The sequence below is a fragment of the Aristolochia californica genome, unplaced genomic scaffold, assembly GCF_029961685.1.
Source record: "Aristolochia californica isolate CCGP_79_NKW_82.1479 unplaced genomic scaffold, dmAriCali1.0.hap1 SCAF_2, whole genome shotgun sequence".
In the NCBI taxonomy this organism is placed as follows: Eukaryota; Viridiplantae; Streptophyta; class Magnoliopsida; order Piperales; family Aristolochiaceae; genus Aristolochia; species Aristolochia californica.
This window is the reverse complement of record NW_027181881.1, coordinates 45,544,006-45,556,920: the sequence shown is the minus strand read 5'-3', so window position 1 is coordinate 45,556,920 and position 12,915 is coordinate 45,544,006. Positions and strand designations below refer to the sequence as shown.

Below are 12,915 nucleotides of genomic sequence, written 5' to 3'. Positions count from 1 at the left end.
TTTTGAGTTCTTCGAAGAAATCAACAATGTATTACGTTTTGTATTCTGCTATGCCCAGATGGATCAATGCGTCTTGAGCAGAGTAATGGTGAGCAGAGGAAGATGAAACCAATAGTAATAGTGAGTAGAGGAAGATGAAATCAGTAGTAATGGTGAGCAGAATGAGACGGTAGAACCAATAGTAATAGTGAGTAGAGGAAGATGAAATCAGTAGTAATGGTGAGCAGAATGAGACGGTAGAAGCTGTTCGTGTTAGTGTTTGTGTTTTGTGTTAAGATTTTATTTTTTGTACCTTAATCGATTAGTCTTTTTGTATTTAGTCTTTTATGGTTGTATCGGTTAGTTACTTACATAATATCATAGCATGGTTCCACAAAACACAATTGTATACTTATTTTGGTTTTTTTTTTTTTTGTTTTATTCGCTGTCTTGAGTTGCCGGCGCACGACCGCATCCCGTATGGTATGATTTGCTATTTGGGTTCATATATTATATTATATTTCAAATTTCAGACCTTCTCGCCGGAAAAAGTTTTTGTAAAAACAAGGCAAACTTGAAAAATAAAAACGGAAAGAGAATTTATTTCAATTTTCAAAAGAGTGCGGGAAAACGTATTTAATGACGGTGGCGCACTGCCACTCCTTAAGAGCTGATATGAATTGCTTGATTGGGGCATGAGGGGATAAGCGGGAGAGGAAAATGGACATCGGCGAGGAAGAAGAAAAAGCTCAAACGGCGAAAATACCTCTTCCCACTCCTAAAGAGATGGGGAAATTCCATCTTTCTCATAGGTAAGTAGGAGAAGAATTCAATGGTTTGCATTCATTATTACTTTCTAGATTGATGACATTCTTTCCATATCAGTTTATTTGAGGGGATTTCTTTTTCTTTCTTGTTTTTTGTCTAAAAGTTACAGGGAGATTCGTTGTGTTCATTCCTTTTTTCTTTTTTCCCACTTTTTCCCTTCCTACATTGAAAGGCTGTGTGTGTCTTCATTCTCCAAGCTCGCTGGACGAATCTTAGCTCCAATTTTTCTGTCATTCGCATCAGCTTGCATTTGGGATAGCACAAGTTTTAAGGCTATCGAGACCAACTTCAACAAGGAGTAAGCTGTCGATTTTTCTTGTTATTGATTTTTCGTCATTTTCAGGATCGTATTAGCACCATTAGCAAGGGTAAGATCTTGCGAAGACGTTCTCCAGTCTTGCATTGTAGCATATAAGACTGCAACCTCACAATAGAAAGGCCCACAGCCATGACTCAATTTTGTCACTCACTCCTCGACCAAACTTAGGTCCTTCAATAAGCTGTTTGTGCTATTTTATTTTGACATATTTCTTTTCTTGTATTTCATAAGTGTAGGCACCCCAATACACCTGGTATTTGGACAGAGCAGACAGAAGCTTGGAAACCCATTATGAAGGCCGTTCATGACAAAGGTTGGACCTTCTTCTGTCAAATCTGGCATTTAGGAAGGGTGTCTAATACAAGTACTACTAATTCTGTAATCATATCCGTATTTGCTAATGTTTATTCTAAAAAAATTCATAATGACCTATAAATAAAAAACCATTTTACACTCAGGTGTCAGCCTTACTCATCAATTTTTTTTCTCATAATAAAAGTAATAAAAAGAAACATCTCTTGTAGTCTGTAGATATTGTGTTATTTACTTCTAATTGTTTTACTTCTCATAAATCCAAAGTTATTTACTTCTCATAAAACCAAAGTTCATAACCACCTTATTGAACTTTTCAAACCAAGTCTTGAGACTTTACTTTAGACCACAAATAGCCTTTTAATTTGCACACCTTTTAAATTTCTCTAAGAGCAACATACCCAAGAAGTTGTTCCATATACATTTCATCCTGGAAATCACCATAAAGAAAGACATTTTTTATATTTAATTGATGTAAGGGTCATCATTTATTGACTGCCATAGAGACTAAAATTCTAATAAAAGTTAGACAAGCAATTGGGGAGAATGCCTCAAACACGTTAATATCATACATCTGGGTGTATCCTTTGGCCACCAATTGATCTTTATACCTTTCAATACTCCCATCATTCTTGTATTTAATGGTATACACCCACCAACACCCTACAATGGCAGCATCCTTATGGTTCACAAAACATCCATGTGCCCCTAGAAACCAAGGTTTTCATCTCCTCATCCATAGCTTGTTTTCACTTAGGCAAGTGACAAAAAATCATAAGACACATATTTGGATATTACATGAAAAGTACATGACCATTTTGCTTTTTGGAGTGCAATGAGTAAGTTTGAATCGGAGAATTCAGAATTTGTAGATAAAGAATGTGATGGTTGGACTAGAGAAGGAGGCTCTTGTTGATGTACACAACATTATTGATACATTTACAGTGGCTTTGAAGGTGATGGTAGTGGATGCATGAGGTTTAGTACTTGCACTTGAAATATCCATAATAGTTATAAGAATTGGATTGTTGACAACTAAAATCTCCTCAACTGGGCTCAATGTAGAAAGTAAAGTGTACTCGAAAAAAATTTAACATCTAAAAAAATATGTTTTTCTTGTAATAGGATTGTAGCACTTGTATCCGTTCTAATAACACGAGTAATCTAAAAAAACACATTTAATGGAGCAAAGAGATCATTTGTTACTAGTATTACCAAGTGAATGAACACAACATGTGGAACTAAATACCCTAGGACATACATCAAGTTCCTTGCATTAAGGTTTTAACACTTGGATGGGAATATGTCTTTGTAATATAGATGATGATATACGATTAATCAAAAACATGAGGTTAAGATTGCATAACCCCCAAAGGACAAAGAACATGCATTTGAAATAATAAGGTGCAAGCAACCTCAAGTATATGCCTATTTTTTTCAACAACCACATTTTGTTGAAGGGTGTATACACATGAAATTTGATGTATAATTACATGAAAATCATAAAAAAAAAAGTTAATTTTTTTGTTAAAAAACTTCAGACCATTATTTGTATGAAAAATGCAAATGAAACCCTACATTAGGTTTTTATTTCATTGAAAAAACTTTTTAAATACATCTAAGACTTATGATTTCTAAGTACATCTAAGACTTTTTAAATACATCTAAACCCATGTTACTCTACTAAAATCATTTATAAAGGACACAAAGTATTTAAAACAAAAAATGCTTTGGACTCAACATAGACCCCATACATTAGAGTGAACTAATTAAAAAAAATGGAACTTTGACTAAAACAAGTTGGAACATTAGCTCTACAATTTTTCCTAAGCTGACACTATTTACACTCTAAGGACAAATCAGATGACAAAAAAGGAAGGACGTAACGTAACTTAGTTGAAGATGCATGTTTCAAGCGCAAGTGCAACAAATATGTTGAAGTGTTTGTTGAGAGTGCCACAACCTTTGGAATAAAGACATCATCTAGAAAGTAGAGCTCACCTTTGTCATGCTTGGAATCAATCGTCTTCTTTGATTGCAAATTTTGAAAAACACAAGATGTAAGGTAAAATGTTACGGAACAGTTCAAAGACTTAGTAATATTACTTACTAACTAGAGATTAACAGGAAATATTGGAACAAAGAAAACTTGGGATAGTGACATGTGTGAAGTAGGTCGTACAATACCCTCTCCCTGAACTTTTTAGGTGAACCTATGATCTAAGGTGGTAGTTTGATATGATTGTGTGGACATATTTATCATATGTGTGGATATTCCAAAATCAATGATCCATGAGGGACCAGATGACACATGTAGTATAATTGTACCTGAGTTTGCCATGGTGGCACTCGCATTGGAAGAAGAACCGGTGTCTTGTGGTGTGGGGGATGATGAAGTGACATCAATTGATTAAATCGCTGAAGTAAATACTGAATTTCTCCTTAAGTCTCATTAGCGGACACTTTCTCACAATCAGTTACACTAGAGTTGGCCCATGTTGGTTTTTTTTAATTTATCCCAGCACTAGTCCAAAAAATTCTTATTTCTTCCATAGTAGACACATGTCCTATCACCTTTATTGCCAAGTCCACAACCACAATTTGAATTGTCTTGACCACGACCTCTTCCACCCCCTCCACATCCTCTAGGGGTGTCAAATCTAGTGGAGGCAGAATTGAGATTGAGAGTTGTAGTTTCATTTGTCTTAGTTTCCTCTGCATCTTTATTCACTACTGCACTTTCAGCTCAAACAATGAGATTAAATACCTTCTCAAGAGTGGTCATTCATCATTTGCCAACACCTAAGCTTATATTGCATCTTACTCTAGTCCAAGTCTTTCTAGGAAATGTGCTACTTGAATATGACTTTTCCTTTTTGGAGTTGATATGCATTTGTAACAAAAGGATGAAACACACTAATCTCTTGAAAGACACCTTGCAATTCAGTAGAGCAGCAAAACTATTATCTTGTTGCATGTTGAAATACTTGGCATACAAATCATACACTTTGGTTAAATTCCTCTCCTGAAAGAAAATAGATTCCAGTGTAACCTAAATTTCTTTAGATGTCTTACAACTCATCACCTAGTCAATAAATCTGGGTTCCATAATATTAATAAGTCAAAGTCTTCCTAGTAGAAGTTGTTGGCTTTAAAAAGAAAGAGAACAGAGATTTTATAGAACTTCCCAAGCTCGAATTTTTTTTGCTCTACAATGTAAAATTATTTCAGATATCTGTTTCATTTGCTGTTTCTTTTGATTCTGTTTGGATGGTCATCAGCTTGCAAAAAGTAGGCTTTGCAGGTTGACACAAAGTCCCACTAATGCTTTTTTATGTATGCGCTCTTTCTACATCACAGTAACGTAACTCCTCACATAATAACTTCTCTACTTCACTTGCCTGAAAAACAATTAGTTGATTAAAGTTGCATCTGTTTAGTCTGTATACCTGCAATGAAGTGAACGAGAATGCCACAGTTTATGCTCTCCTGATTCCTTTAACAAATCTCCAGATTCCTTTTTTAAAATTGCATCTTGTGGATTTCTTTCTGTGAAGCAAGTCTCTCAAGTTCCATCACTTACAATTTCTTCCTTAAGCTGTTTAGTATTTTCTCATGTGCAGAATTTCATGGATTTGAGATCCATGGTGCTCATGATTACTTGATTGATCAGTTCCTGAAAGATCAGGCCAATGACAGAACTTGACCAGTACGGTGGAAGCTTAGAGAGTCATTGACGTTTTGCCCTGGAAGTAGGTCCATTTGCTGATTATACTGAAAGCAAAGATTCAGACACTGAAGCTCTACGTCTTCTTACTGTTCAAGTTCTGAATTGGTATGGATTTCTCTATGTCCATATGGTTGAGCCTCGGTGGGTCGCTGATGGGGGGGGGGGGGGGGGGGGGGGGGGGGGGGGGGGGGGGGGGTGTTCTCTGGTTACTCCCTACAGTCTTCTACCAATGAGAAGAAAATTATGCAGATTTGGTTCCATATGGCCGGATTTTCTTGGCTAAACCTGACTTACAATGGAGATTTGCCCCTTCTCTTTCTTGATTGTTGGGAATTTCATTGTGATCCCCATTTGTCTTGAAGTGCCTATGTTGGCCAATCTGCAGCAGGACATTGGAGCCATTGATCACAGAACCTCAACCCATTGAACTTCTCTTGTCATTGTAAATTTAAAGGATTCACTGCTATTCTGTATCTAAAAAATGAGTAGTTTGTAGTATTTAACTAATGAACCCTTCAATCTGAGCTATAATATAAGGAGAACCAGTTCCCCTCTTTCACTTGTATGGGCTGTTTATGTCCATCACAATATAACTACCAAAGTAGCTTTTACTGAGTAATAAGTATAATTTTTAAAAATCTTGTATCTATTTAGGATTTATTTTAACAAACTAACCCGGCTCGATTCTTGATACTTGGATATTTTGCGTTTTCTCACCATGACAACCCAGGTAATTCAAGATGCACACTTTGTAAATGACCGAGTTTGAGTATGAGCTTCTGCGAAAAGGATATAATCGTTGAAACAAACTTGATGCTTGAAAAACTCTGTACAGCTAAGAACTAAACTAAAACTTCCGATCTTCCCCAACAAAGACACTTGAGGTCTGGGCTAATGATTTACAGAGCAATACAGGATTGAGTACAAATAGACAATACCTCCTTGTCGAGAAGAGGTCTGAAGAACTTGAGAGCCGGAGTCATCTCTCTCTGAACGGTGTTATTTTGATGACCAGACCCGGGAATACATCATCTGGGTCATGAATGTGAGGGTTCTCCTCGACGATAAACGGGTCTCCGCATTTCTCACTGATAGTATGCAGAGTCTCTCCTTCCCCCACCACATATATCTCATCGCAGGGGGAGTGTCGCGGCTTCTGGGGCTTCCAAATTGACGGTTGACGCTCTCCCGTCTCACAACATCTCAACAGAAGCAGCATTGCCAGCAAGAGCGCAGAGTACCAGGAGACACTTTCCGCCATTACTGACGACGACGATGATACCATTTTGGCTTCAATCTGTGAAGAATAACTTGAAACAGTTCGTCTTTTCTTCTCATGCTCTATTGGCTTCTTAAAGCTGGAATTGGTTTATGGGAAAGATTGAAGGTCATCCAAGGTGGTTGGGAGGTAGCAGAAAAATACTGGAAGGGGAAGGGTCTCTCTTCTTGGTGGTTGGGGTGGGTGTAGCCATGGCAACCAGTTGAGGCTGAGCTTTAGAAGACCCGACTCTGCCCCGTGACTCTGCAAAACACCCCATCCGTGCCGTTCCTTGCGAGAAATGCTAAAATATTTTTACATATGATTATATTATATAAAAACATTTTTTAATTTTATCTCATATATATATATATATATATATATATATATATATATACACAGAGACCCCGTTGATCAAAATATATGAAATGGTTATCTCAACCATTCGATCATGATTTGATCGGCCTTATATATATACACCAAATTTAGGATCCCTCAGTCAAAAGGTACTAGTTATCTCTCCCTCCCCGAGCCAACCCATAACTGTTTTTTTTTACTGCAAAACCTGTATGTGACAGGTCAGGCTCCCCACTTAACCCACTTTAGGTGGGTGCAAGTTTTGGTTGGAGCCCTACAACGAAGTTGGTAGTTAGTCAAAACTGGTGCAACATAAATTTGCAAAATTAGGGTTGCTTGTGAGTCTAAGTCAGAGCTACAACAAGGCTAATTGTTTCACTGGAAAGACCTAATATAATGACAGATTTCTTTAAATTGCTTCATTCAATGGTGTAGATGGAAAGTTACTTTTTCATAGTTTCACTTTCACCTACCAGTTAGTCGATTATGTTGGGTCAATCAACATCATGCGTAACCTAATCTACGAGGTCTTAAAACTCTTTATTGGCCTTTTTAATTGCATTTGTTCTCTTGAGATCTTTCTAATATGAATTACGTAGCCCTGATTATAAACGAACCGAACTGAGCTGTTTAAGTAAACGAGCCGGTTTGTAAGTTCGTAAACCGAACCAAGCTTCGTTCAGGTTCGGTTTGTTTACTTAAATTAGTCGGAAACCTATATTCAAATCAAACTGAACCGAAAACGAGCCAAGTTAGAGTTATTCACGAACAGGGTCGGTCTCGGCTCGGTTCGATGCCACACGGTTTTCGTCTGTTAAAGCCATAAGACTTCCTCTTTGACTCGGATCCCTCCCTTCCTCGCCGGACGAATCTTGAACAGGTACCTCTCTCTCTCTCTCTCTTTCTGACTCTTAGAATCAACCATGGCGACCGGTCTCGCTTAAGAGTTGCTGCTGGGACCTCCCTCTTGGGGTTCCTCCCTTTTTAACGACTAACTAAATTCTCTTCGCTGCTTCTCTAATCCATGAGAAGTAATCGAAATTTCCACGCGCTTCTCTACTTTTCCGTAAGAGTTTGAGGAAGAAGATGATGTAAGAATAACATGTTTCATTTATGCTATGAAAAGAGGTCTCTTCTTTAACCGAGATGAGGTTTTACTGTTTTCTGCTCTTCTTGCACCTTGTGTCTTCGTTTTTTATTTTTTGGTCGGAAGAAGTATTATTACTGGTAAGAGAGAATTAGGTGACTTAGAATTCTTCTTGAGATTTATGCTAATTGAGAATTAGGTTTCAATTTTTTGGGTCGAGAAGAGTTCTATTGCTTTAACAAAATTTGTTGAGGTCGTGAATGTTGAAATTTAACGATATCTGGTGATTTGTGATATTGATTTTTCTTGGGCTGCTCTTCTAGCAGTATTTGATTATTCACCTTTCTTTTCTATTAATGAAAATTAAGAATGAGCATTTTGGTGTCCTCAATGCCTCTACCAAGTCACTCATGCTATGTTTTCATGTGTTAAATGAAAGCTCATGCAGCTTCTGAACGCGCCTCTTAAGAGCTTGGCATACATAGCACGATATGCAACATGTGCAATAACTTATAGAGCTCCTGTTGTCACAATTATTCCAATACTCTAAACCAATTATGTCTAGCTAGAGAAACTTAAATTCCATTTCTGTTGATTCCTCCCAATTACATAGTAATTTTCAAAGTTTTTTCAATGATCAAAACAAATAACACTAAAGTAACTTGAATCTCCAACACATTCGCTAGGGAAAGTAGGACCAACTCGGAGACATTCACTTCCTCTTTCACTAGGTGATTCACTTTCCTTTTAAGTTTACATTGAAGGAGTTATCTACCTAGTTGAGCCAGTCTACAAGGTTGTGTTTCATAATCACACTATAATTTTTTTTATTTTATTGAACAGTTAAAACTACAGTTAATCCATTTTCCTTATAATTTGGACTTTTTTGGTGACAGGATCTTATTGCAGCAGCCAGGATATTGGTCCATGAGGGCAACAATTCTTGAGACACTTTTGGCAGTTGAGAGAACCTTGGAACCTCGGGTTTAGATTTACCACTGGTTTGCAGCACCTTTACGGTGTTGATCATGAAGCTCTCCTTTTCTCTCCCATCAAAGTCCTCCTCCAGGCCTTCTAAACCCTCACTGAAATTTGACCAAGACCAGGCGGCCAAAGGTGAGGCAGCGGAATTCCATTATGTCACCGAGTTTGATTCCTCCAAAACTCTAATGGAGGCCCCCAAGCTCATCATCCCCCCCAAGGAAAACACATGGTGCCCGCCAAAGAAGATGCGGAACATTGACCTACCCATGGAGGACAAAAGTGGCCACTCCCCTGTGCTGTTTGAGCTTGAGGACACTTCTGCCTCTTCAGCTGACAAGCCTGATATCTCTTATGGCTTGAATCTCAGGTCCCACGATAACAATGACCAGAAAAAACCTCCAGCACCAGCAAGTAACAATTCAATTGAGAATATCATGCTGGAGAAGTTCCATCAAGACATGAAGAGTTTACCAGATGATCGTGGGTTTGATGAATTTGAAGCAGTGCCTGTGGAAAGTTTTGGTGCAGCTTTACTTGCAGGATATGGGTGGTCGGAAGGGAAAGGGATAGGGAGGAATGCAAAAGAGGATGTGAAGGTTGTACAGTACGTGCGAAGAAAGAATAGGGAAGGGCTAGGATTTGTACCAGAAGAGCATGATAAGAAGAAAAAAGTTCATAATTCCGACCGTCCAGACACAACAGTGCTTGTTGCACCAAAAGGGACTGGTGGGAGGATCCGCCATGTAGTTGGCATTGATGAGAAATTGGTTCCGCGTGAACCAAAAGGCATAGTGGTGGGAAAAGTTGTTAGGATTATCGGTGGTATACATACTGGGTTAAAGGGCCAGGTGGTGGAAATTTTGAACAGTGATTCCAGAAACTCTTCAGTTGTTTTGAAGTTGGTGAAAAGTGAAGAAGAGGTCTTTGTTGGATTTGATGAGGTTGCTGAGTTGGGTTCAATTGAAGAGGAGAGGTGTTCGAGAAAATTGCAGGAACTGAATGTCAATGGCAAAGAATCTTCTGATTGGAGTGACAAAAGAAAAGAGAGATGAGCAGAAGGAAGCAAGAAGCAATGATAAAGAGAGTCGTAGAGAGGAAAAAAGAAGGGAAGAACCTCGTTGGGAAGAATGGAAACGAGAGAAGAAGAAAGACAGAAGGAATTGAGAAGGAGAAAGAAGAGAAGAACACGAACAAGATGATAGGGCTCCAGTAACATGGCTGAGGAGTCATATTAGGGTGAGAGAAGTTAGTAAAACTTTCAAGGGTGGGAAGCTTTATTTGAAAAAAGAAGAGGCCATAGATGTAGTTGGGCCTTATACTTGTGACATATCCATGGACGAGAGTAAGGAGTTCATACAGGGTGTTGATCAGGACAATCTGGAGACGGCCTTGCCTAAGAAAGGGGGTCCAGTTCTTGTGTTGTTTGGGAAGCATAAAAGGGTCTTCGAGAATTTAGTGGAGAGAAATGTGGACAAAGAAATTGGGATTATTCGGGATGCAGATGGTCAAGCCTTTCTAACTGTGTGTTTGGTACAAATTGCAGAATATATTAGAGATCCAAATTATCTTGGATATTGATTCTAATGAATGCAGTTCTCGTCTTGATTGCTTGCGATATTACCAAATGGGTTCGTTGGTAAACTTCAGGTACATCTACAAATAGATGACTGTATTTGCTTTTGTAAGTTCTGTAGTACAAAGACTGAAAAAGTATATCCATTCATTATTATGAATTCTGTGAGCCTCTTTTTCTTTGTCAATGTGGGTTGATAGATGGTTTTTATGTAGTTTAATTTTTGGAGGAACTAATTTTGCATGTATCCTGTTTGCTTTGATTTCCCTTTGCCTGCTGAATTCCATTTTTTCATTAGTGCCACATCCTTACTTTTTTGTTTTTCTTTTATCATGATATGCTCTTGAATCATTTACATCATCAAGGTGAGAATCCTGATTCTGTAATTAAAAGAGTAACTTGTGCAGTGTAAACAATTGTTATTAGTGGAACTTCCTTATCATCAACATAGTGATGCACTGTTATTTCATTCAGTTTGGGCATAAATGATTGAGAAATGCAACTCAACTCAGTCTTATTGGTACTTGACTGATATGTCAAACTATGTTGTATCTTCTTCTTTGTTATCCTTGAAGGGATGCTTTTTCTTATAAAATGCTGAGATGCTTTTCAAAAAAAAAATGCCGAGATGCAGATAAAGTACCAAATAACGGTTTATTTATTTTTTCATTTATATACATTGTGAAAGTGGAAGGTACAATGTAATAAGATGGTTCTATAATTTGTCCTAGACAGCCTAGATGACAAGTCGTGGATTGTAAACTTCAAATTGTCTACAGTTACTAACAAATCTCTGTCTACATTATTTGTGTATATGAATGCCTTATATGTCAGAGATGGTTTTTGGTGGGTTATTAGAACGCTCATATTGTTTTCTAGAAATCCAATGTAGACAACCTTCTTATCAATAACTAATTATCTAGGAGTTCTTTATTACCTTTTGTTTTTGTAGAAAAAAGATGTTCTACTTGATCCTTTTTTTATGCACAGCCACATGTATAAATTAAAAAAACAAACGTAGAAAGTAATATACAAATAATATTTTGAAAAGAAAAAATAAACAATCTGTTCTTTATCCATTTAAAAACGATTATAAATAAATAAGAAAGCCATTTGACTGCTTCAAAAAGAAAGGTACTTGACCACCTGAACAACAAAGACTAATGGCTTGAAGGGCAGTTTCAGTTATTGGAGTTACCGAGTTATTTTTTTGAAGTGTCATCTACTGAGTATTGTAAATGGCAACATTGTAATGTTGTCTCGTTCTTGCAAGGCGGGGATAGCAGGATCCGTAGCCTTTTGTTATATGTTTGAGATCCTTTTCTGCAACCTTATTTAAGATTTTTCAAAGAGGCTTACAAGATATTTTCTTGTGAAGAACTGGTGATGACTAAGTGGTCCCTGCACTTGGTCTTTCTGTACTTTGAACAGACCTGCTTGGAATGATGACTGTTTGAAGCCTAGGGTTTTGAAGTCTTGCTATGTTTTGTGTTAAGGTTAATACTACCACTAGTAAATGTTTTGTTCCTTGTTTTTGTAATAAAATTACACCTCTAAGAAATGGCTTCTTGCTCATGCATGTTTTCAGTTTTGTTCTTTCTCTCATGGTGGGTTCTTTTCTGTCTTGTGGGTGCAGAGGCGAGGATTCAATGTACAGAATTTCATTTCAACTTTGGAAACCAAGCTTTTTGGTTTGTGTCTCAACATAGTAATCTTTATCCTAAGGCTCTCAAAATTAACTAGCTTTATGGAAGTGGAGTTCTTCTGTACGTGCGTGGCAGATGGATAGCTGACATTAGGTTCACTTCACATTCTCTGTCCCGCCTGTATCATTCGATTTGAAATACCAATTTGGGTGTATTATCCTACATTATATTTATATATATAAAGTTTACAATAACGATTTGGTGAATGAATTGTAAGGAGTTCAACACTCTTGTTCATTATCGTGATGATGACTGGTGAGCATTCTTTGGCATCATTCCAATAGATTAACATTCTTAATGGGAATCTGAGTGTTTTAATATGTCAGTTTTCTGAACCAAAGTGTGGCATGTGTTTTGCTTTATGCGAGTCCAATTAGTGTAAGACATAAGTTGGAAATGAAATGTTGAGAAGGGGTCACATGCAGGATGGTATTGGAAATGTGAAGAGGATGACTCTGGAGTATGTTGTTAAGGGGTCACCGGATACAGCTTTCCAAACATGGACACACTAAAAGAAAGAGTGAATGCATGTACAGACACGTAGGCAGTAGCCTCGAAGTCAATTACGGTGGGTCGATCATAATTTATAATATCTGGTCTTACCTCGTAAACTAATGTTCAATTTTTTACACCCATGTGAACAAGACTTAAAATGTGTTTGGTAATCTGGGTACTTGAAACCGAAAATGTCAGACAGAAATGCGTGGACTGGGACACTGAGCTCTGTATCAGATGGCACTTTGCAGACATGACTACCAAAAGGAGTCCACCAACGAGATGGA

At 37.6% G+C, this 12,915-nt stretch overlaps 2 protein-coding genes and 1 pseudogene across 3 annotated transcripts; 2 read left to right on the top strand and 1 right to left on the bottom strand.

The window, feature by feature from the left end:
* Positions 1-674: 674 nt before the first annotated feature.
* Positions 675-6,007, top strand: LOC137955164 (12-oxophytodienoate reductase 2-like; annotated as a pseudogene).
* On the bottom strand, positions 5,474-6,608 carry LOC137957237 (uncharacterized). 2 transcript variants are annotated; one of them, XM_068804983.1, is made up of 2 exons: positions 6,107-6,608; positions 5,474-5,547 (listed from the first exon to the last, which is right to left on the bottom strand). In XM_068804983.1, exon 1 carries the CDS (start codon positions 6,451-6,453, stop codon positions 6,148-6,150), a length of 306 nt encoding a protein of 101 aa, XP_068661084.1. In that variant the 5' UTR covers positions 6,454-6,608; the 3' UTR covers positions 5,474-5,547; positions 6,107-6,147. The 2 variants fall into 2 exon arrangements, with proteins under 2 accessions (XP_068661084.1, XP_068661085.1); XM_068804984.1 differs by lacking the exon at positions 5,474-5,547 and adding an exon at positions 5,862-5,947.
* A 1,034-nt stretch (positions 6,609-7,642) lies between these two features.
* On the top strand, positions 7,643-12,275 carry LOC137955163 (protein MOS2-like). Its single transcript, XM_068802033.1, has 4 exons — positions 7,643-7,663; positions 8,767-9,901; positions 10,023-10,501; positions 12,064-12,275. The coding sequence occupies exons 2-3, from the start codon at positions 8,899-8,901 to the stop codon at positions 10,430-10,432; spliced, it is 1,413 nt and encodes a 470-aa protein (XP_068658134.1). The 5' UTR covers positions 7,643-7,663; positions 8,767-8,898; the 3' UTR covers positions 10,433-10,501; positions 12,064-12,275.
* Positions 12,276-12,915: the final 640 nt, after the last annotated feature.